Here is a 25,345-nt window from a genome sequence, read left to right as displayed (position 1 = left end):
CCAAGAATTTCACAGTGCGTGCGGAGGCTCATGGGAAATGTAGTGTGAAAACACTTTGCTTTCCAAAACTCCACGTTGTCCCTTTAAAATCAGACCTTTTAATGGCACACGTTTTCCCACCACTTAGTTCATGTTTGTTTGTTGAGTTTTTAATGAGGAAGAAAATTAATGTCAACCACACAGGATATCAAATTGTACATGTTGAACAGCTAGGCACACGAGGAGTGCTTTAAATCCTCAAAGTCAAACTGGGTAAATATAAAATTAAGCAATTAAATTAATAAAAAAACTAATTCATATAGCTTGGATCAGTCTGGGCACATAACACATTTTGTCTTGATTTTGACTCAGTTAAGTGCCCTTACTCTTCTACTCTCCTGTTTATATTCAAGTTGAGGAATATCCGTAAACACCTTAAGAACTAAAATGTTTCTCATTTGTTGGTTTGACAGAGGTAAAGCCCCTGAGGGTCATGCTTCTAGGGAAGAGCGGAGCAGGCAAGAGTTCAAGTGGAAACACAATCCTTGGTCGAGAGGCTTTTAAGTCAGACATGAAGCTGACAAGAGTCACTCAACATTGTAAAATGGAAAAGGGGAAAGCTGAGAATGTGTCCATGGGTGTGATCGACACGCCAGGGCTGTTTGAGAAAAATGGTGACCAAGAAAAAATTATTCGTGAAATTCTGCAGTCAGTTAGATTGCGCAAACCAGGACCTCACGCCTTCGTGTATGTGGTACCTTTGGGAAGGATGACTCAGGAAGATCAAGATACACACAATCTGATTGAGGAAATGTTTGGCCCAAGCGTGTGGGACTACACCATCGTGCTGTTCACCCATGGGGATCGTCTGCAAGGAAAAACAATCAATGATGTCATCACTGAGAGTGACGACAAACTCCGCAACTTCATACGTAAGTGTAGTGGCGGCTTCCATGTCTTCAACAACAAAAACCCAGAGGATGTGGACCAGGTGACAAGCTTCGTGGCAAAGATTGAGACCCTGACGGCTCTGAATGGGGGGAAACCTTATGGGTATCAGCTGTACCCTAAAAAAGAGAGAAACATCTGGGAAAGACAGGAGAGAATCCTGAATGAGAAAGAGGAAGAAATCTGCCGCAGGATGACGCAGCTGGAGGAGCGTTACAAGGGGGATGAGCTGGAAAATATGAAGAGTGGGGTGTGGAGGAAAGAGGAGGAAGCAGCAAGACTGGCTGCAGAGAAGTTGACTAGCATGAACATGTGGCTTGATAAAATGCTGTTACCAGTTCTAGTTATTTGTCTAGTAGGCCTAGGGATTTGCGCTAAAGAACACCCGGTAATAGGTCTGGCATTCTTTATCGGAATGGTCATCTGCATTCTTGTTTTGTTTGCGCGGCTTACTATGTCTTTCTTACAGTTTCTCCAAGCTATTGGTGAAAAGGTGAAAGCACTGTAACTACAGGCACAACCCAACAGTGAAAATTTGTATTTAATTGTTGATGCTTGAAAATACAGTATATACAGTATAGCATCATTACACATACATACAAAAAAATAACTACGTAGAAATGTGATATATCAAAATTCATGAAGCGTTTCTGTGGTTGCTGTCAACATACCCCCTGAAGATGAATTAAATTACAATGTGACATTCAAAATAAAATGGTGTGGCATATGACTTTTCATCATGTTCATATTCCTCTAAATAAAACACCAGATGTATGGATTGTTTTTTTGTTTTTTTTAAATGTGTCTGTGCTTTGCTGTGAAACTGGACAATGTCTTAACTAAAAGCAGGACAAATCTAGTTTTACAATGGTAAGTGATGGGAGCTTTGGCATGTACACGCAGGGTCAGCGCATTTCCATAGTAGGGGAGCGCCGGGTCGATTGATACACTTTTCATTTTAACGTCTTTTTCAAAGATGACGTTATGTACACAAACATTTTTATCATGTGATCAATAACTCACATGTGTATTCTCTTAGTTACAAGTGTAATTTAACACATATGTTGGATGATCGCGCTGTTTTATAACTTTGAACGTAAGTTGACATTTGTCTCAAACGCCCCACCTATGCGGGTCGTTTGAGACACAGAGGAGGGACGGTTGAAACAGCATGCTTTAAACAGAAACTACTGACATTACTCTCGTTCTTATGCAGCATATCAGACAACATACTAGTGTACTCGTTATTGCCAAAATGTCACATCATTTCTCATAATATAAATAGGTCAAATAAATATTTTTGTCCCGTGCGTAATTGTCAAGATCCGCATTTCGATTAAACTCGCCTTTCTTCTTTTGTACGAGTTGTTGGACGACTGCATTTTCATTTAATTTACTTATTTCCCTGTCCTAAGTCATGTTTATGGATACACAGTTGAACATATTGTCATTTTACCCTCGGCATTTTCCCCTCACTTTGCTGAATATCTGTTGATTCATGTCATAAACACGTTTTGTTCATTAAAAATATGTGGTGTTTATTAAAAATACATGTTGCTCATTCAAATCGGTTGTTGTTTATTGCAGAACAATAGGGTATTAATACGGTGATTTATATACAGATATTGATCGCGCAGTGTGACCACAATCACTACGCACGGAGGCGTGAGGGACATTTGAAACAGCTGTATCAATCGTCCCTGCAGCGACTACTGACACTTCAACCTGTTTTGCCTCTAAACTTCAAAACTATGACATTGCATAGTTTAGGACCTGTTTATGTACGACTTCATCTGTTGTTAGGTCATATTATTATTGCATGAAACACACAATACAACTTTTGATCACAAAAAAACTACCGCACTTAACATTTTACTTTCCGTAGTCAAAAACAGGTTCGCGCTAATAACTTTTGAATGGCGTGACGTAATTTCACGAGCTTTCCCAGGATTGGTCGGTGTTGAGTGCTGAACATAGTGACAAAATCTGACGGCTCAAGCTTATGTGGTTTTCGAGGAAATCGCTGTGTATCAATCGTCCCGTGTATCAATCGACCCGGCGCTCCCCTACTTAAGAATAGTCAAGAGAGTTTTGATCTGACTCTATGTCTAATACATGACATCATAACAACACATGAGTTGCTGGTGGTAGGGGCTATGGTCCGTGTACGAAGTATAATTCAATTGCGTTGTTCACTTCGAACCATGAGAAATGTCATTTTTAGGGGTATTTCCTATTTCATTGACGTAAGACGTACAACGCAATTCAGCGCAACGAAGTGGCCGCTTGTTCCTTTCTCCAACTTGTACAATGAAAATTGAAAAAGGAAGTCGAGAGCCGGAACCAGCCTTCAAAATAAAAGCTCCGCGTTTTGAAGCATGTTGGCTACAGCGCCGGACATTTTAAAAGAAAAAAAACCCCCGAAACGAATTAAATACAAACTCACAACAAATCGCCTAAACGATTATCATTTCATAAATGATATAAAGTGATATTTCGGCTACTTTCCCCACAACTGTCAGGATCCCTGGGGATTTTCACAATAAGGGCACTGGATCGCACTGAGATGCTGTCAACGACGTGAGGTGAGTGAGTCAAACTTTGTTGTGGTTGATGACTTCATCACTGCTGCACTCATGAAGTAGGTCACACGTTATGTTGTTTTTAATTTTTTCGACCTAACTTCTCCAACCAGTGTTTAAATTGTTGACCTGCTAACGGTTAGCTCCAGAAGATAATCAACGCTAGCAATGCTAATAGTTTACAGGTAAACTAGCTAGCGTTTGTAGCTAAGTAACAGCTGTTGGATGCTAACGTTACGTCTTTTGTTATTATCAGCTCTTTAACGCCACCTCATTTGAATATTTTCTTCTCTAAGTCTGTGAGAAATGTCCTCATTTATGGTAGAAGTGAATAAATACGCGTTTTTGATTTATTAAATGCTAGTTGTGTTCACAACTGTGTAACATAACTTATTACCAGCATCATGTTTGTCCACGCAGACTACTAAGCAGTCTAAACTAAGTCTAAATGAAATATGAAATGTCATGTGTGTCTCTATTTGGCAGATGTGGGTCCACCGTGAGCTGATGCATGAACTCATCCTATGACAGCACCAGGATCAGCTTGAAAACAGCTGGTAAGTTGAGAGTAACCAGTGAGTAGAGTCCATCATTTAGACACATTTTTAGGGCATTTTGATCATCACATTTCCACGGACACGACTCCCTGTCATCATTTCATCAATTTATAATGTTTAAAGTTTGAATTCCGTGGGGAAGCTTTTAGTCTTCTTCTTTGATGTGGTGCATTTGTGTGGCAGCGTTATAGCGCCACGCCAGCTCCACACAGGCCTGGCACAATACTACAGTATTTTGAGTCGTGTATACACAGTCTGAAAGACCTCATCATTCCTTACTGTCCTACCAGAGTACTCCGCTCCCAGAACGCAGGTCTGTTAGTGACTCCCAGTATCTCTAAAACAGACTGGGAGGTAGAGCCTTCAGTGACCGGGCTCCTTTACTGTGGAACCAGCTCTCTCCATGGGTCAAAGAGGCAGTCAGACACTCTAACTACATTTAAGTCTAGACATAAGACCCTCCTCTATGACAGAGCTTGTAGTTAGAGCTGGTTCAGGTAGCTCTGAACCATTTTATAGCTACACAGCTACAGTATAGGCTTAGACTGCTGGGGGACACATCATGTTACAGGAAGCCCTCTCCTCTCCTCTCTTTTTGTGTTGTCATTATCTGTTGTACTTTGGCCTTGGTCTTACACCCTCTCTGTGTTTTCCACAGATTTCTCTAGAGCTCCACCTGCAGCGCCTGCTTTCCTCTGCCCCTACACCAACCAGCCTGCCCATCAGTACTCCTGCTCTCCTGTGGATGGAGTGTCACTCACCTCAGATGCTTTTGAAGGAGCTTCAACATGTCTGCTTTCTGAGTCCCAAACTGTACCTACTAAGAATGGCTTTCACAGCAAAACACAGCCTGCTTTCTAGTGCAAAGGATAGTACTAAGACACAGACGTGCTGGGTGCTAGGATTTTACAAATGTTGAACAATTAATAAATTAATTTGGAATTTATATTACCTCCAGAACTTCCATTGGCTCACAATTCCTTATCACATTCAGTTCAAAGTCCTTCTCCTCACCTTCAAAGCCCTCTAGAACCAGGCCCCATCCTACCTCACTGACCTTGTTGGACCATCACACCCCTCCCACTGCCTCCACTCCTCCCAGTACCAAGAACAAAACCTGGGGTTACAAAGCCTTCTCTATCGCTGCCCCCTCCCTTTTGAACTCTCTCCTCAACACATCCGTGACTGTACGGGCTGAAATGCTCTCAAATATTTGCTCAAAACCCACCTTTTCAAACTTGCTTTTTATTTTTAAGTGTAATAAGCTTCTGTGTTTCATTGTTCATGTATTGATCATCTTCTTTGTTGCATTTATTTCATGTATTCTTTTATCTTGTTTGTTTTACTATGTAAAGACTTTGAGTAAATAAATAAATAGAATGTTTTTATTATTTTTATTAATCAGTGATTGACACAGTGCTTCAGACAAGAGGCTCATGAGGTCAGCAGAAACAATCATAGGGTCACACTACCCATCTACTTCAGAGTTGGCACAACAATGTTGTTTGTCAAGTGCAGAAGCATCATTAGAGACTCCTCTCACCTTTTGAACAGCCTCTCCCAACTCCTTCCACCGGGTCAGAGATATTGCAGTCAGAGACGCAGTACTGTAAGACTCAAGTCACAGTACGTAAAGTGTCTGATGACAATAAAGAGAACCTTCACTTTAACCATAACACATCATAACTTAATTCTTCTGTAGCTAAAGAGTTCGAGACAGGCACCACACAGTTTAAAGCATGACAAGATATCTCATATGTGTGAACAATTGTAAAAAAGAAAAAAAAAAAGAAGTAAGAAATCCAATGCATTTTGAGTGTACAGCAATATGAACAAAGGCTCCCGCACACTGTCTTTACTTGCATAGGTTTATTAAACAACGTTTCGGTCCTGAGACCTTCGTCAGGTTCACAAGGACGGTCTCAGGACCGAAATGTTGTTTAATAAACCTATGCAAGTGAAGACAGTGTGCGGGAGCCTTTGTTCATGTTTCTCGACCACACAGGTCTTCTCCGACGCACCTGTCCGTCTGTGCCGGTGTGCATGAGTTTCAGCTCAGCTTTGAGTGTACAGCAATAGAAGTTATAGTTGTAGTAGGGTACATTGATTCATTTTCATATGTAAACACTGCCTTTTAATTTACTGGATGATGATAAGAGAAGATATGGTTATTCTTTGTCTAGTGCCCAGATGAAACATGCACAGTACGGGTCACAAAAATCAAAGTCATCATAAATCATTGTGGTATTTTTGTTGTTTGTATTCATCAGTGATGGTGTACACAACATGGCCTAATTCTGTCAGTAAAGCAATGCAACAGTTCTTGAAGATGAGATCATTTTACTTGTGCAATTGTCAAATCATAATGCTAAATGTGTCCAATAATTGGAGGGTGCTATAAAATATCCACTAACCTAAAGAAATGGTGTGTTGTAGGATGGGTACATACTGTTATGAATCATGGGTGGTAATTGAATTAAATACATTTACAGTAAATTGATGTATAAATGTATTACAATAAGTGACAAGATGCTAAGAAATCTGAATAATAAGTCTGTTATACAGCCTCTCCAGTGCAGGTCAGTGAGGTTAGGACTGAGCAAAGTTTCATGCTTCATACTGTAGTTGTAAAAAATAAAATGTCAGTACAATGCAGTTAACAAACACATCAGAGTCAGGTTCTGAGTTCCAACTTACAACATTTAATTCATGAACACAATGCATCAAAACAATAGAAAGTAACAAATTTCCAAAAACAACAAGAAGAAAAAAAAAAAAAAGAAAGATTCAGAAAGTTCCCCTGATGACTTGCATTGCTTCTGACAGCCAGGAGGGGTGTGATGGTCCAACAAGGTCAGTGAGGTAGGATGGGGCCTGGTTCTAGAGGGCTTTGAAGGTGAGGAGAAGGACTTTGAACTGAATGTGATAAGGAATTGTGAGCCAATGGAAGTTCTGGAGGTAATATACATTCCAAATTAATTTATTAATTGTTCAACATTTGTAAAAACCTAGCACCCAGCACGTCTGTGTCTTAGTACTATCCTTTGCACTAGAAAGCAGGCTGTGTTTTGCTGTGAAAGCCATTCTTAGTAGGTACAGTTTGGGACTCAGAAAGCAGACATGTTGAAGCTCCTTCAAAAGCATCTGAGGTGAGTGACACTCCATCCACAGGAGAGCAGGAGTACTGATGGGCAGGCTGGTTGGTGTAGGGGCAGAGGAAAGCAGGCGCTGCAGGTGGAGCTCTAGAGAAATCTGTGGAAAACACAGAGAGGGTGTAAGACCAAGGCCAAAGTACAACAGATAATGACAACACAAAAAGAGAGGAGAGGAGAGGGCTTCCTGTAACATGATGTGTCCCCCAGCAGTCTAAGCCTATACTGTAGCTGTGTAGCTATAAAATGGTTCAGAGCTACCTGAACCAGCTCTAACTACAAGCTCTGTCATAGAGGAGGGTCTTATGTCTAGACTTAAATGTAGTTAGAGTGTCTGACTGCCTCTTTGACCCATGGAGAGAGCTGGTTCCACAGTAAAGGAGCCCGGTCACTGAAGGCTCTACCTCCCAGTCTGTTTTAGAGATACTGGGAGTCACTAACAGACCTGCGTTCTGGGAGCGGAGTACTCTGGTAGGACAGTAAGGAATGATGAGGTCTTTCAGACTGTGTATACACGACTCAAAATACTGTAGTATTGTGCCAGGCCTGTGTGGAGCTGGCGTGGCGCTATAACACTGCCACACAAATGCACCACATCAAAGAAGAAGACTAAAAGCTTCCCCACGGAATTCAAACTTTAAACATTATAAATTGATGAAATGATGACAGGGAGTCGTGTCCGTGGAAATGTGATGATCAAAATGCCCTAAAAATGTGTCTAAATGATGGACTCTACTCACTGGTTACTCTCAACTTACCAGCTGTTTTCAAGCTGATCCTGGTGCTGTCATAGGATGAGTTCATGCATCAGCTCACGGTGGACCCACATCTGCCAAATAGAGACACACATGACATTTCATATTTCATTTAGACTTAGTTTAGACTGCTTAGTAGTCTGCGTGGACAAACATGATGCTGGTAATAAGTTATGTTACACAGTTGTGAACACAACTAGCATTTAATAAATCAAAAACGCGTATTTATTCACTTCTACCATAAATGAGGACATTTCTCACAGACTTAGAGAAGAAAATATTCAAATGAGGTGGCGTTAAAGAGCTGATAATAACAAAAGACGTAACGTTAGCATCCAACAGCTGTTACTTAGCTACAACCGCTAGCTAGTTTACCTGTAAACAATTAGCATTGCTAGCGTTGATTATCTTCTGGAGCTAACCGTTAGCTACAGGTCAACAACTTGAAGTTAGGTCGAAAAAAATTAAAAACAACATAACGTGTGACCTACTTCATGAGTGCAGCAGTGATGAAGTCATCAACCCACAACAAAGTTTGACTCACTCACCTCACGTCGTTGACAGCATCTCAGTGCGATCCGGTGCCCTTATTGTGAAAATCCCCAGGGATCCTGACAGTTGTGGGGAAAGTAGCCGAAATATCACTTTATATCATTTATGAAATGATAATCGTTTAGGCGATTTGTTGTGAGTTTGTATTTAATTCGTTTCGGGGTTTTTTTTTCTTTTAAAATGTCCGGCGCTGTAGCCAACATGCTTCAAAACGCGGAGCTTTTATTTTGAAGGCTGGTTCCGGCTCTCGACTTCCTTTTTCAATTTTCATTGTACAAGTTGGAGAAAGGAACAAGCGGCCACTTCGTTGCGCTGAATTGCGTTGTACGTCTTACGTCAATGAAATAGGAAATACCCCTAAAAATGACATTTCTCATGGTTCGAAGTGAACAACGCAATTGAATTATACTTCGTACACGGACCCATTAGACATGCAGAATGCCATCACAGTGTACTGGAGGATGTTATCAGGTATAGCAAAGGCAGCGATGGCGTACTGGTTGCAACCCGTACTGTGTCAATGGGTCTTGACAATACCCTTTAGCCTCTGCCTATCTAGCTTAGTCACACAACAAACTGTGCAATGCAGTGCTCAGCTCAACACAAGGAAGAGAAAGGAGGCAGGCTTTGTTACACTGTTAATTTATGCCTGTTTTGTTATTAGGTCTGTCACTCGTGATTTACTGACAAATCCCCATGGGTGCCAGGGTAGAGTGATGGGCACAGGTGAAGCAGGCAATCAGGCAATGCATGGGTGATGAGAAGATCATGCAGTTATTACCGTTTCCAGACCTTTGTTTCAGTAGAATCATACCAGCACATGTGTTTAATTTACAAATCAAATTATATCTTGTTGTACATCTACCATCAATTATATGGGCACCTCCCCCAATCATGAATACCACGTGGACATCTGTTTATTTATCATTGAGGGAGTCAAAAACAATCTCCCGCAGCCGGCTGAGTGACTGGATCAAGGCAGGATATAGTCGCTATAGTTAAAGCAGAAGTAAGCGATATTTTTGTGTTAATATAAGTCTTAAATAGTTATATCTTCCGACAGCAATCACTTATATAGAGTGTTTGGACCGAAACACGGGTCTGTCAGTCACTCTGCTCTGCTCTGAGCCGAGGAGAAAACTTTTCTTGTATCCTACAATTTTTATCCAATGAGGAGAGAGAACGGCATGAAGGGCTGTGTGTGCAGCCAAGGGATGCACGTGAATGTGGTGACGTAGGGACGAGGACCAATAGATCCATGACGAGGGCGGGGGCTGCTAACTCCATCGGCTGACAAGACGTTATGGTGCGTTCAAGGCAGCCCGTAACTCGTGTTTTTCTGACCTGTGAAGTCGTACCAGTTCGATCTGGTACGAGTTCACGGGTCGGAAGTTACGAGTGGCCGTTATAGTGACTTTCACAGGCAACAGGTCGGAGAAACGCGAGTTGTGGGTTGCCTGGAACGCTACAAAGTCGTAAGTTGTGACTTGAAGCTGTAACTTACGGTTTCAAAAGCCTGCCTGGAACGCAGCATTAGCCAAAACGACCGGATCGCTTACTTCTGCTTTAACTTGGCCTGTACAGAACCTAGGGGTCAAACATAAGGTTGCACCATTGCTGACATCAAGTACAAGTGGGTACATCTGAAAACAAACCAAGATGACCACGAATCAGATGATGGATAGCTTTATTTGAGAATCACGTAGATGAGACATTAAAAAGATTTACTATGTTATACTGCCATGTCACTGATCATTTTCTAGAACATGTTTAGACCCGTGAAACTGTCCGTCATTAACCGCTGACTCAGTGGTTTACTCTTGTGACCTTTCTTGCACATAGTGTCAGTCACTTTCAGTTTGTGTTTCTCAGTTGAAACACAACAGCAAGAGAGCTGCACAGAGAACAGAACAGAACATAGAAACTTCACAAACTTTATTTATTTATCTAGTTAGCTGCTGGCCACAAACTACTGTCAACAGACATTTTACAGTATATGACAGGTTTGCTGAAAACACAGTAGCCATGAACCCTGACAACACGCCTGATCAAGAGAAAAGGGAAGTGGAAGATGGTAAGCATGAAAAAGAACTTTTAACTTATAAGCACTTGTTAATATTGTCTACTGAAATTATCTGATGTTATGGTTTCTTTTACATGTCCATGCGAAGAAATGTTTTTAGGAAGTTCTGGAAACATTAACTTGTCTATTCAGAAATCAAATTGTGTTAAATAATCAAACAATTTTAAGAGAAAACTTTACCACCACTTGGCTCATGTGATCACAGGAGTTATTTTTGAATCTGGAGGAAAACTAATGGCAGCGACACAGCAATTCAGTTCAAGCTTGTTGAGCAGCTCCAGGAAGGTCAGCTTTTACCATAAAAATTTAATTATTATATTATTAGTTATTTTATTATTAGTTTTAGTATTGGTTATTTTCCCACACAAGAATTGTTGGATATTTCTGAGGTTCATGGGTCAATTTGAACACTTTACTTTTTACTACATTTTTATTTCAGTTTCCATCATACATTGTATAATGCACCTCATTCAGTTAATTTATTTATACAAACAATGAGGATATGATGCTGTTTGCACAGAGTCAAATCAGGCCAAACTAGAAAATTATAAAGATTGAAAACCTTAACAGGCAAAAAAAAAAGAAGAAAAAGAAAAGGTAAGGAATTCAAGGCAAAAGCAGTATTTTTGAAAAGAAAGAAAGAAAGAGAAGAAGTCAATTGAAGTGAATAAAATATTTCTCATTTGTTGGTTTGACAGAGGTAAAGCCCCTGAGGATCATGCTTCTTGGGAAGAGCGGAGCAGGCAAGAGTTCAAGTGGAAACACAATCCTTGGAAGGAAGGTTTTTAGGTCAGACATGAAGCTGACAAGAGTCACTCAACACTGTGAAAGGGTAAATGGGCAAGTTGAGAATGTGTCCGTGGATGTGATCGACACGCCAGGGCTGTTTGAGAAAGACGGAGACAAGAAGAAAATTGTTCGTGAGATCTTGCAGTCCGTCAAACTCCAGGAACCAGGACCTCACGCCTTTGTGTATGTCGTCCCTGTGGGAAGGATGACTCAGGAAGATCAAGATACACACAATCTGATTGAGGAAATGTTTGGCCCAAGAGTGTGGGACTACACCATCGTGCTGTTCACCCATGGGGATCGTCTGCAGGGAAAAACAATCAATGACGTCATCACTGAGAGTGACGACAAACTCCGCAACTTCATACGCAAGTGTAGTGGCGGCTTCCATGTCTTCAACAACAAAAACTCAGAGGATGTGGACCAGGTGACAAGCTTCGTGGCAAAGATTGAGACCCTGATGGCTCTGAATGGAGGGAAATGGTATGAAACAAACATGTATCCCTCACCTGAGAGGAAGATCAGGGAAAGACAGGAGACCATCCTGCAGGAGAGAGATGAGGAAATCCACAACAGGGTGAAGAAGCTGGAGGAGCGTTACAAGGGGGATGAGCTGGAGAAGATGAAGAGAGGGGTGTGGAGGAAAGAAGAGGAGGCAGCAAGACTGGCTGCAGAGAATTCGACTGAAATGCGCATGTGGCTTGTAGCTCTTACAGTGGTTCTACTGATCATTTGGATTTTTTTCAAGGAGGTTCCAACATTTCAGAATCATGCCATGGCTCCCTAATAGGTGTGCTTTGAGATATATCACGAGCTATAAACTAATCTATTTGGAAATTAATTTGGAAATACATCTTTATCAATTTATTGTTCTTTCTGTCCTTAAATATTTAAGTATGATATTTGTAGAGATCTACATTTCAGAGGCAGGCACTATTTACTTGAACAGTTAATTCAAACAACCCTCATTACAAGGAAAAAAACATTAACCAGATTATGAAAAATCTTTTTAACAGATTGAAAAACAAGTTTTCCATCACAAACATTTTTATAAATTTGAAATTTAAAGTATATTTAACTGGAAATACTTAAGTCAACTACTACAATACATGTAGTAATGGAGTAATGGAGTGATCGTCTAAACCCAGTACATTGATTGATTAATCTTTAATCTTTAATGTCCCCCAAGGGGCAATATGATATACAGCAGCCTTTGGCACAATCAACACACAAGATAAAACACATAAAGCGATAGTGATGGGGAATACATCAAGAATACATCACAGAATTAATATGTAAGAAAAGAAATAACAGAATACATCATAAAAATTACTACCTAAAAAGTACAAGTTTCAAGTTGCAAAGTCATCACACCAAAACATCAACTACAGCAGCTGATTTAAATATTTAACCGCTGATGGAACAAATGATCTCAGGTATCTATTATCTATTAGACCTGGCCTTTCTGGAAAAGGGCAGCCTCCTTCCTGATGGCAATAGCCGAAACTCCCTGTTCAGAGAATGCTCAGGATCAGCCAGTATGGCCTTTGCTCTCCGAACATATAGGCTACCTGACTTGAATGATCTTTCAGCACTGTTTAACGACACTGCTTAGTCTGTTTTAGGCTGAGGTTGCCAAACCAACAGATCACTGAAAATGTGAGTACGGACTCAACAAAAGATGAATAAAACATTCTCATGAGGGGGCTCTCTACCTGAAAAGGCCTCTGCTTTCTTAAATAAAACAATCTTTGGTTGACCTTCTTGCAGATTATATCTGTGTTGGCTTCAAAGGTCAGTTTATGGTCCAGAATGGTCCCAAAGTACTTGTACTGGCTGACTGTCTCAACTGGAGACCCCTTTATGATCCACTACATTGTCCACTAGATGGCGCATTTTACCTACTTTTTATTTACTTGGATGTTTCCCCACACCTGAATGATCACAATGTGACACAATCATACAGCCAGAACAGGAGTAAATAGTTTCCCTGCTGCTTTTAACTGTCATTGTCGCATTACTGGGCCATTCTTTGACGATGCAAATTTGGTCTTGAAAATTTTAGAAGATAAAACATATATTTTAAGAAATATTTTTGATATATTTTACTTTTCCATTATGTATAGAAACACATTCTGATAGCTTTTGTGATAAAATTATCTAAATATGATTTTTGACATTTTAGTCTAACATTAAGTGGAACGCATAATTTCCATCACACTACAAAAAGTTGTTTTTCAAACAAAATTATAACTCATGTTTTCAAAACATGTGTTGAAATTTCAGCTATAATTTTCAAAACTACAAAATGTTATTAATGTGACTGTTAATTTTTATTAATTGTATGTAAAAATGTGTGTTGTGATGGAAATGATGTCATCACTTCCTGTCCTGATTCTTTGACAAATTGGTTTTCACAGCACCTTGGTCTTACCATGTGCACAGTGGCTGCAAGGAAATACTAAATTTAACAGAAACCATGCTATAGGCTGAAAAGTTTGCAGAACATTATCTTTGAGGTTCACAGACTGCAAAATCTAATTTAAACGTGTTTGTCATGTTACTGTGAACCTGGCAGACTCACTGGTCTGGTCTTGTGACCTTGCCTGCACATACTTTCACTTTCAGTCTAGTCATTGTTTCCCAATAGCTGCACAACAGCAAGAGAGCAAATAACGGAAGACAGCAAAGAGACTTCACAAACTTTGTTTCAGAATAAATACTGAGGATCAGTAAACTGTTGGCCACAAGCCACTGCCAACATAGACATTTGACAGTATTTGACAGGTTTGCTGAAAACACAGTAGGCTACTTGAACTGTTTCTACCATGAACCCTGACAATGTGCTGGATCAAGACAGAGACTTTGATCAAGAGCAAAGAGAAGTGGAAGATGGTAAGCAAAATCATTTTAACTTATGAGCTTGTTAGGCTGTCGCTGTGCTTTTACTGAAAAACCGTTCTGTTATGGTTAAGCTTTTTTCTTTTAGGCTACATCCATACTACGAAATGCTTTCTGGAAGTTCTGGAAACATTAACTCGTCTATTCAGATAAATCAATCAAATGATATTTATAGAAGATAAGACAATATAATAAGACTTTACTACCACTTGGCTCGTCTGACCAATTAACTAGGGACACTTCATGTCCGCTCACCTCTAGTTTTGTCTCCTTGTCCACACGGAAACGGGGCTTTCCCTTTCGTTATGTTTTCCGTAAGTAGCCTACGGCATCGTTTCAAGAAATGTCTGCAATAGACTGTATAAAAAGCTGCAAACACATGAAACCACTGAAAACCACTGGAGGAGCTGTAGTGTACATGCCTGCCCTGTATGTGGCGCTGTAACGCTGCCACAGAAATAGGAGAAGACGTGGAGCATGCGCATAAACTTTGGGCGCTGTAAACAAACTCTGAACATTTTTAATTAGACTCAATTATAATTTATTTATTTATATATATATATATATATATATATATATAATTTATTTATTTTTTATTTATTTCATGGCTTTCCTGTTCCATCTGTTACTGTATTAAACTTTTATTGAAATGCTGACATTTAGCTCAGTTTCAAAATGTATTTTGTATTGAAATTTCTTCTGCTTGTAAGATTTGTAATTCTAATTTAAAAAAAAGTTTTAATTTTTAATTAATTAATTAATTTTTTAAATGTAGGGCATCACCCATGTGTCCGGTTGCCAATGTGTGGACCACATCTGTGGAATATCTGAAATGTATTATTGTATTGTGTCTTTATTATTTAATGTATTAGCTAAATACGATGCACTTGAGTCAAACCAGAAAGCTAGATAAAATAAAATCACATCTAATACTTAGCAGTCAGAAGTGAAAGAAAAAGAAGAGAAAACAATTAAAGCTAAAATGTTTCTCATTTGTTGGTTTGACAGAGGTAAAGCCCCTGAGGGTCATGCTTCTTGGGAAGAGCGGAGCAGGCAAGAGTTCAAGTGGAAACACAATCCTCGGTAGGAAGGTTTTTAGGTCAGACATGAAGCTGACAAGAGTCACTCAACACTGTGAAAAGGAAACTCAGACAGTTGAGAATGTGTCCGTGGATGTGATCGACACGCCAGGGCTGTTTGAGAAAGACGGAGACAAGAAGAAAATTGTTCGTGAGATCTTGCAGTCCGTCAAACTCCAGGAACCAGGACCTCACGCCTTTGTGTATGTCGTCCCTGTGGGAAGGATGACTCAGGAAGATCAAGATACACACAATCTGATTGAGGAAATGTTTGGCCCAAGAGTGTGGGACTACACCATCGTGCTGTTCACCCATGGGGATCGTCTGCAGGGAAAAACAATCAATGATGTCATCACTGAGAGTGACGACAAACTCCGCAACTTCATACGCAAGTGTAGTGGTGGCTTCCATGTCTTCAACAACAAAAACCCAGAGGATGTGGACCAGGTGACAAGCTTCGTGGCAAAGATTGAGACCCTGATGGCTCTGAATGGAGGGAAATGGTATGAAACAAACATGTATCCCTCACCTGAGAGGAAGATCAGGGAAAGACAGGAGACCATCCTGCAGGAGAGAGATGAGGAAATCCACAACAGGGTGAAGAAGCTGGAGGAGCGTTACAAGGGGGATGAGCTGGAGAAGATGAAGAGAGGGGTGTGGAGGAAAGAAGAGAAGGCAGCAAGACTGGCTGCAGAGAAGTCGACTGACATGAGCATGGGGCTTCTATTGATTGTAATAGTGGCTTTATTGATAGGTGGCTTTTTTCATCCTGCAGCATTTGTGGGGCTGTTTGTGGTCATAATAAGTTGGGGTTTTTTTAAAGGACTTCCAACATTTTTCCGAGGCATGCCATGGCTTCCCATTCCCAAATAGGTGTGCTTTGAGATATTTAGTAAGTAGGCTATTAGCAGTAGTAGTAGTAGCTATCAACAAGTGGCCTTCACATTACTGTGTTCATCTGAAAATGTGTCTTTATCAGTTACTTATTTTGTTACTCAATATTAAAGACATAATCTATAAGCAGTAAAACATGCTTATACCAGTGGTTCCCAACCTATTTTGACATAACAAATTTCTGGCGACCCTGTGATCACGGCCGTCAATCAAGATGCACCAGCTCATGCTGCATTTTATTTGAATTCGACTTGTATTTGAGAAAGTGAAAGTATAAATACAGTTGTTTAAGTGTGTGGTGCTTTTAATCATCATTTTAAAAAGAATAATAATTAGTTAAAAAAATATTTTTTATCAGTAATATTTTTTTTTATCAATTAGGCTACTACACATTTCAGACAACCGCATTTGAATTCCAGTCGACCCCACCTGGGGTCCCGACCCCAAGGTTGAAAAACACTGGCTTATACATTGGAATGTAATGTTTAATAATTGTGACTAGAAAAAGATAACAATAAAAATGTTGATAACAATAAATCCAACAGTGTTTGGTACATTTCATTATTTTTTAATCATCATTGTAGCTGGGTGTTAATGTGAGAAAGAAAGCTGGAACGTGGTCAAAGTCATGCAAAAAGGGGGATAGAGTAAACAAGGGGGGTTGAAGAGAAGCACTTAGGGTTGCATAATACAGCTTTGAAAAAACAAGTCGATGATAATACTACCACCTTTACAATACTGTTACCGTTATTATCTGCTGTTATGGTTAAGCTTTTTGTTGCTGCCCATGCTTTTTGGAAATTCTGGAAACACCTTGTCTATTCAGAAATTAAACTATTGTGTTAAATAATCAGATGATATTTAGGCCTACTACTTTACTTTACTCACTTTACCACCACTTGGCTCATTTCTTCACAGGACAACAATAGAAAATGTTAGCAATAAATCCAGAATGTGTTTGGTAGGCCTATATTTCATTTGTTTCATCATCATTGTAGCTGGTTGTTAATGTGAGAAAAAACAACAAAGAACATGGTCAAAGGCATGCAAAAAGGGGGATGGTAGGCTATGGTCGCATACAGCTGTGAAAATAATAGCCTACTAGACCACCTTCTGAAATTGATCTGTTCTTCTGCAAAATGCAAAAGTAAAAAGGTCAATGGCAGTGATAGTAAAGGCAGACAAAGGCAGGAATGACAAGTGACCTTCTGGAGTGATCAAGAGCAACTTTACGTTCAATTAACATGAGAAATCTTATACAAAGGTGTGGTGTCTGACAGAGATGGAGTGGGAAGGTGTGAAATTTGAGGTAGAGGCAGACACAGTAGGCTAACCCTCTAACCCACACAAAATAATCCCGCCCAGCTCTCACTGCTTCCCTGGAAACTTGACATAATGTCTCGAAATGAATTCAAAAAGTAAAATTTCCTAGTTTGTTTTGCCTGTTCTGTTCCCTCTCTGTGGTTCATATTGCAGCGCCCTCTGGTGGTGGTTTGATGGGAACAACTTGTGAATACTGGAAGTGTCCTCAGTTAGGTGATCTGCTAGCTACACTCTTCAGGGTTACACCCCGCCTTTCCGAAGCCCCGCCTTTCCGACAATAGACTTCCATTCATCGTAATAGCGGGGTTTTCTATTTTTTCTAAAGACCCCGCTACTCCGAAAAGGCTATTGGGGGAAACCCCCAGTGCGCAGTGCGCATTGATCCTTTTTTCCTTTTTGGGGTCAAACGGATCATGTGCATAATTAACTGCAAAACAAGCAAATACTTCATATTAATGACATATAACGTTCATTATGCTTCTAGCCTGTCAAGCCTCTACCTGGTCTTTTTTACTAAACTTAACCAACTCCTTTCTTCATTGCCTAAGCCTAACCAAAGCATCTCCCTCAGTCAGCTGTCAGTGCGAGCGGCGGCTGCAGCAGCCTCGCGCCCGTGTGAGCTCAAGCCGGCTTCAGCCGTGCTCGAGCGGAGCAGGGGGGGAGAAAAAGATAAAAAGTGTATTTCTATTACTGTGTGGAGATCTCCAACAACGGAGTCGGGGAGAAAGCAAGTGGGACAGATCTGCCCAGTCCCTGAGCAGCGCATGTTTCACAGACAAGCCACAAAGCAGAATGTAAACAACGTCACGCGGTTCAGCACCTTGGACAGCTGCGGGGGGGAGGAGGGGGTGTCGGAGTAGCGGTGTTTCGAAGTGGGGCTATTTCGGAACAGCGGGGTGTCGAAGTGGAGGGTTGTCGGAATGGAGAGCTGTCCCCACTCTTCTTCAGAGACGGTGAGCGCTGGTAAGTCTGGTTTATATCTGTTGCCAATTCTTTAATATGTTAGTAAATTAACGTTGTGGTTTCGTGTAGGCCTAGTTTTGTAAAACACCTTTAAGTTCACTTGAACCCAGCATTTAACTTGCTAACGTTACCCAATATAAACTCCCTGTGATAATAGCATTCTAAGGTTGGACAACTCTGGCATGAAACCCCTATGAAACGAGACTGCGGTCAAGTGAGCCGTCGTTCTTCCTCGCGGAGTCAAGCCAGCCGCACAAACATTTGAACTGCGCCCGTATCATAGAACTTACGGTAAATTCTCCGAGTCCACTGACGAAGCTAACGCTAGTTCAGAACCAAGCGAGATGACTTCCGGTTTTCAAAATAAGACGCGGATAATACAAATGCAAGGTGTGTGTGTGTGTGTGTGTGTGTGTGTGTGTGTGTGTGTGTGTGTGTGTGTGTTCCCGTGTACCTACCTAACAGGGCCTTATGAATTTTAAACAGGAAAAGAGCCTTATACTCCATTTTTACTGTAGGCTACAGTAACATGACTTTGGCCCATAAGTTCTGGCAATACTTGGTTAAGGTGACTTCAGGACCACCCTGGCTACTTCCACAGTCATTATCAAACAATTTTACTGTACCATTTTGGGGAAATTAAACCTCAAAGTTGCACTGCGGTCAAGTGAGCCGTCGTTCTTCCTCGCGGAGTCAAGCCAGCCGCACAAACATTTGAACTGCGCCCGTATCATAGAACTTACGGTAAATTCTCCGAGTCCACTGACGAAGCTAACGCTAGTTCAGAACCAAGCGAGATGACTTCCGGTTTTCAAAATAAGACGCGGATAATACAAATGCAAGGTGTGTGTGTGTGTGTGTGTGTGTGTGTGTGTGTGTGTGTGTGTGTGTGTGTGTGTTCCCGTGTACCTACCTAACAGGGCCTTATGAATTTTAAACAGGAAAAGAGCCTTATACTCCATTTTTACTGTAGGCTACAGTAACATGACTTTGGCCCATAAGTTCTGGCAATACTTGGTTAAGGTGACTTCAGGACCACCCTGGCTACTTCCACAGTCATTATCAAACAATTTTACTGTACCATTTTGGGGAAATTAAACCTCAAAGTTGCATCTCTAGTTTTTTTGTTTTTTCCTTTACAGGAAAAGTGCCTCATACTCCATTTTTACTGTACAGTAACATGACTTTGGCCCATAAGTTCTGGCAATACTTGGTACAGGTGACTTCAGGACCACCCTGGCTACTTCCTCAGTCATTATCAAACAATTTTACTGTATCATTTTGGAGAAATTAAGCCTCAAAGTTGCATCTCAGTTTTTTTTAAACAGGAAAAATGCCTTACACTCCATTTTTACTGTACAATAACATGACTTTGGCCCATAAGTTCTGGCAATACTTGGTACAGGTGACTTCAGGACCACCCTGGCTACTTCCTCAGTCATTATCAAACAATTTTACTGTATAATTTTGGAGAAATTAAGCCTCAAAGTTGCATCTCTAGTTTTTTTGTTTTTTTCTTTACGGGAAAAGTGCCTCATACTCCATTTTTACTGTACAGTAACATGACTTTGGCCCATAAGTTCTGGCAATACTTGGTACAGGTGACTTCAGGACCACCCTGGCTACTTCCACAGTCATTATCAAACAATTTTACTGTACCATTTTGGGGAAATTAAACCTCAAAGTTGCATCTCTAGTTTTTTTGTTTTTTTCTTTACGGGAAAAGTGCCTCATACTCCATTTTTACTGTACAATAACATGACTTTGGCCCATAAGTTCTGGCAATACTTGGTACAGGTGACTTCAGGACCACCCTGGCTACTTCCACAGTCATTATCAAACAATTTTACTGTATCATTTTGGAGAAATTAAGCCTCAAAGTTGCATCTCAGTTTTTTTTAAACAGGAAACATGCCTTATACTCCATTTTTACTGTACAGTAACATGACTTTGGCCTATAAGTTCTGGCAATACTTGGTACAGGTGACTTCAGGACCACCCTGGCTACTTCCTCAGTCATTATCAAACAATTTTACTGTATAATTTTGGAGAAATTAAACCTCAAAGTTGCATCTCTAGTTTTTTTGTTTTTTTCTTTACGGGAAAAGTGCCTCATACTCCATTTTTACTGTACAGTAACATGACTTTGGCCCATAAGTTCTGGCAATACTTGGTACAGGTGACTTCAGGACCACCCTGGCTACTTCCACAGTCATTATCAAACAATTTTACTGTATCATTTTGGAGAAATTAAGCCTCAAAGTTGCATCTCAGTTTTTTTTAAACAGGAAAAATGCCTTATACTCCATTTTTACTGTACAATAACATGACTTTGGCCCATAAGTTCTGGCAATACTTGGTACAGGTGACTTCAGGACCACCCTGGCTACTTCCTCAGTCATTATCAAACAATTTTACTGTATCATTTTGGAGAAATTAAGCCTCAAAGTTGCATCTCAGTTTTTAAGTTCTGGCAATACTTGGTACAGGCGTTTCTAATGTCCTTTTGTTTTTCCTGCTTTCCTCCTGACGTGCGGCCAGTTGCGCAACTTGATGATTGACGTCTGACGTCACTTTCTCCCTTTTTTCTTTTTCATATATGTTCCCACCAAATAGCACCTTTCGCCATATGTTTTTGAGCACTCTGAACACTTTTTTCTCTTTTCTTTTTTCCACTTTCCTCCTCTTTTCTTTTTTTCCCCTCAGGTTAAATGCCTCCAAACAGGCAATTTATGGCCTACGTCCTGAAATAAAAGCAATAGCACAACTGAAATTTGATATTATTGGCAGATTTTATTGTAATAATGGCGGAGACGTCTGTCCGTCTGCCTCCAGTGGCTGCTCCAGCACCGCAGCACCGACAGCGTGTGAAGCGTGTCTGCAGCGTGTGTGAAGCGTGTGTCTGTCCGTGGTGCTGAAATAACGCGGAGCGCTTTTCTCTAATTGCTTTTGTTGCCAATTTAAATTCAGAATATTGATAAAGCCTGAAGTTTTTGTTGAGGATACCTGTTCATGTCTGAAAATGTCATAATGATTTTGGTTTTGGACGAAAACCAACTTCAAATAGTTTTTTCTGCTAAGTCCTGCATGGTTTCTTGTCCTTTACTTAATGTGTTATGCGAACCTGGAATGCATAAATAGTGCGTTTATTACCTCCTTTCAGGGTTTAAAGCATCAGCGACACATGGGCACATGGCAAATAATTCTATGTTTAACTGAGTAGGGCCTCATATGAAATAGGCTATTGAAATGGGGCCCCAGGTGTCTAAGGCCGACAGCAGCAATACAGACGGCTACATAATTTATTACAATATTACATAGATGTATGTATCATATTACTCTGTCCAGTAGCTAAACTTTTTTTTTTTTTAAAGCCAGAATAAGGCATTTCACTAATTACAATAGCTAGGCCTATAACCTACAATGTGCATGTGTCTGTGAGCTAACCACGTGTGTCAGTTGACCCAAGGTGATAGACTATTTAGCCAATTAAAAAATATTTGTGATGACGCCCTTTATTTAAGCCACATAATTATAATTGAAAAATATGTAGACAATAAATGCAGTGTCTTTTACCCACATAACATTGGAAATTATTTGAAAGCCCCACTTACCCTTTTTTTGCAGCCATTCTTGCAATCAAGTGGAGATCCAGTGTACGTCGTCGTGGAGGTGTCAATTAACAGGGCATGTCATTTGCGCATGCGGTGATGCGTTGGATCGTTACCAAATAACTATTGTGAATTGATACGTTTATATCGATTTAGTTGTTGAAAACAAGCTCCAGATACAAATTTGAGGATTAATTTATCCAAAATGATACAGTAAAAATGTTTAATAATGACTGAGGAAGTAGCCAGGGTAGTCCTGAAGTCAACTGTAGCAAGTATATGTAAAGGGTAAATTTAAAAATATCTGGCAGCCCCTTCCCCTTTTTGATTTTTATTTTATTTTATTTTTTAATTTATTTATTTTTTTTTCTCTCTCTCTCTGTTCCCTTTTATGTTTGAATGTTCCTATGTGGTATGTTTTGTACAGTTTTGTAAAATGATAAACTGTAAATAAAGTATTAAAAAAAAAAACTGTAGCAAGTATTGCCAGAACTTATGGGCCAAAGTCATGTCACTGTACAGTAAAAATGGAGTATGAGGCACTTTTCCCGTAAAGAAAAAAACAAAAAAACTAGAGATGCAACTTTGAGGCTTAATTTCTCCAAAATGATACAGTAAAATTGTTTGATAATGACTGTGGAAGTAGCCAGGGTGGTCCTGAAGTCACCTGTACCAAGTATTGCCAGAACTTATGGGCCAAAGTCATGTTATTGTACAGTAAAAATGGAGTATGAGGCACTTTTCCCGTAAAGAAAAAAACAAAAAAACTAGAGATGCAACTTTGAGGTTTAATTTCCCCAAAATGGTACAGTAAAATTGTTTGATAATGACTGTGGAAGTAGCCAGGGTGGTCCTGAAGTCACCTGTACCAAGTATTGCCAGAACTTATGGGCCAAAGTCATGTTATTGTACAGTAAAAATGGAGTATGAGGCACTTTTCCCGTAAAGAAAAAAACAAAAAAACTAGAGATGCAACTTTGAGGTTTAATTTCTCCAAAATGGTACAGTAAAATTGTTTGATAATGACTGTGGAAGTAGCCAGGGTGGTCCTGAAGTCACCTGTACCAAGTATTGCCAGAACTTATGGGCCAAAGTCATGTTACTGTACAGTAAAAATGGAGTATGAGGCATTTTTCCTGTTTAAAAAAAACTGAGATGCAACTTTGAGGCTTAATTTCTCCAAAATGATACAGTAAAATTGTTTGATAATGACTGTGGAAGTAGCCAGGGTGGTCCTGAAGTCACCTGTACCAAGTATTGCCAGAACTTATGGGCCAAAGTCATGTTATTGTACAGTAAAAATGGAGTATGAGGCACTTTTCCCGTAAAGAAAAAAACAAAAAAACTAGAGATGCAACTTTGAGGTTTAATTTCCCCAAAATGGTACAGTAAAATTGTTTGATAATGACTGTGGAAGTAGCCAGGGTGGTCCTGAAGTCACCTGTACCAAGTATTGCCAGAACTTATGGGCCAAAGTCATGTTACTGTACAGTAAAAATGGAGTATGAGGCACTTTTCCCGTAAAGAAAAAAACAAAAAAACTAGAGATGCAACTTTGAGGCTTAATTTGTCCAAAATTATACAGTAAAATTGTTTGATAATGACTGTGGAAGTAGCCAGGGTGGTCCTGAAGTCACCTGTACCAAGTATTGCCAGAACTTATGGGCCAAAGTCATGTTATTGTACAGTAAAAATTGAGTATAAGGCATTTTTCCTGTTTAAAAAAAACTAGAGATGCAACTTTGAGGTTTAATTTCTCCAAAATGATACAGTAAAATTGTTTGATAATGACTGAGGAAGTAGCCAGGGTGGTCCTGAAGTCACCTTAACCAAGTATTGCCAGAACGTATGGGCCAAAGTCATGTTACTGTACAGTAAAAATGGAGTATGAGGCACTTTTCCTGTTTAAAAAAAACTGAGATGCAACTTTGAGGTTTAATTTCTCCAAAATGATACAGTAAAATTGTTTGATAATGACTGAGGAAGTAGCCAGGGTGGTCCTGAAGTCACCTTAACCAAGCTTTGCCAGAACGTATGGGCCAAAGTCATGTTACTGTACAGTAAAATTGGAGTATGAGGCACTTTTCCTGTAAAGGAAAAAACCAAAAAACTAGAGATGCAACTTTGAGGTTTAATTTCCCCAAAATGGTACAGTAAAATTGTTTGATAATGACTGTGGAAGTAGCCAGGGTGGTCCTGAAGTCACCTGTACCAAGTATTGCCAGAACTTATGGGCCAAAGTCATGTTACTGCACAGTAAAAATGGAGTATAAGGCTCTTTTCCTGTTTAAAATTCATAAGGCCCTGTTAGGTAGGTACACGGGAACACACACACACACACACACACACACACACACACACACACACACACACACACACACACACACACACACACACAGACACACACACACACACACACACACACACACACACACACACACACACACACACACACACACACACACCTTGCATTTGTATTATCCGCGTCTTATTTTGAAAACCGGAAGTCATCTCGCTTGGTTCTGAACTAGCGTTAGCTTCGTCAGTGGACTCGGAGAATTTACCGTAAGTTCTATGATACGGGCGCAGTTCAAATGTTTGTGCGGCTGGCTTGACTCCGCGAGGAAGAACGACGGCTCACTTGACCGCAGTGAAACGAGATAGGTAGACAGCAAGTTTTTCGGCAAAAACTACATTATAATTTTTCAATATAGTTAAAATGTGCCTGGGGTTCCTGCAGTAGCGACTCACGATATCTGGAACGTATTCCCGGAGTCATTTTTATCCCATTCCCCAAACCCAATACATCAATAATCATACTTAGCCTATGTAGGCTACTGTATATTACTTTAACCTTCTGTTATGTATTTAGTTGAGCTTAATAATAGGGTTTGGGGGTGGTCCACTAGGGGGAGCTCTAGGCATAGGTCAGGGGTTAACTGCAAAGTTTTGTTTGTTGTTGTGTGCAGGTATGGCTGTATTACTGAAGTGCTAAGCTCATTCATTCTCCAGTCCACTCTCTGGTCGTGTTCATAAACAGAGAAGATCTAATACCTTCAAAATTATCTAGCAAACGTAACATTACCGCTACTAATGTCTTTTGAACTTTGTGAAGTTTTACAAGGAAAAACGGGAGATTGGTAAGCGTTAGCTTGTAGCTAACGTTAGCTAGCTGGC

General features: G+C 40.1%; 3 protein-coding genes across 3 annotated transcripts; all 3 read left to right on the top strand.

The window, feature by feature from the left end:
• The first annotated feature begins 583 nt into the window (after positions 1 to 583).
• LOC146983246 (GTPase IMAP family member 9-like) lies at positions 584 to 1,435 on the top strand. The gene has a single exon (XM_085785605.1). It carries the CDS (start codon positions 584 to 586, stop codon positions 1,433 to 1,435), a length of 852 nt encoding a protein of 283 aa, XP_085641731.1.
• Positions 1,436 to 11,307: 9,872 nt separating this feature from the next.
• LOC146983245 (GTPase IMAP family member 7-like) lies at positions 11,308 to 12,192 on the top strand. The gene has a single exon (XM_085785437.1). The coding sequence runs from the start codon at positions 11,327 to 11,329 to the stop codon at positions 12,182 to 12,184; it is 858 nt and encodes a 285-aa protein (XP_085641563.1). The 5' UTR covers positions 11,308 to 11,326; the 3' UTR covers positions 12,185 to 12,192.
• A 1,851-nt stretch (positions 12,193 to 14,043) lies between these two features.
• LOC146983244 (GTPase IMAP family member 7-like) lies at positions 14,044 to 16,440 on the top strand. Its single transcript, XM_085784744.1, has 2 exons — positions 14,044 to 14,292; positions 15,307 to 16,440. The coding sequence occupies exons 1-2, from the start codon at positions 14,226 to 14,228 to the stop codon at positions 16,248 to 16,250; spliced, it is 1,011 nt and encodes a 336-aa protein (XP_085640870.1). The 5' UTR covers positions 14,044 to 14,225; the 3' UTR covers positions 16,251 to 16,440.
• The last annotated feature ends 8,905 nt before the right edge of the window (positions 16,441 to 25,345 follow it).

Source organism: Trachurus japonicus, chromosome 8 (assembly GCF_045865225.1).
Source record: "Trachurus japonicus isolate A0001 chromosome 8, Traja_1.0".
Taxonomy (NCBI): Eukaryota; Metazoa; Chordata; class Actinopteri; order Carangiformes; family Carangidae; genus Trachurus; species Trachurus japonicus.
This window is presented reverse-complemented; position numbering and strand designations above follow the sequence as displayed.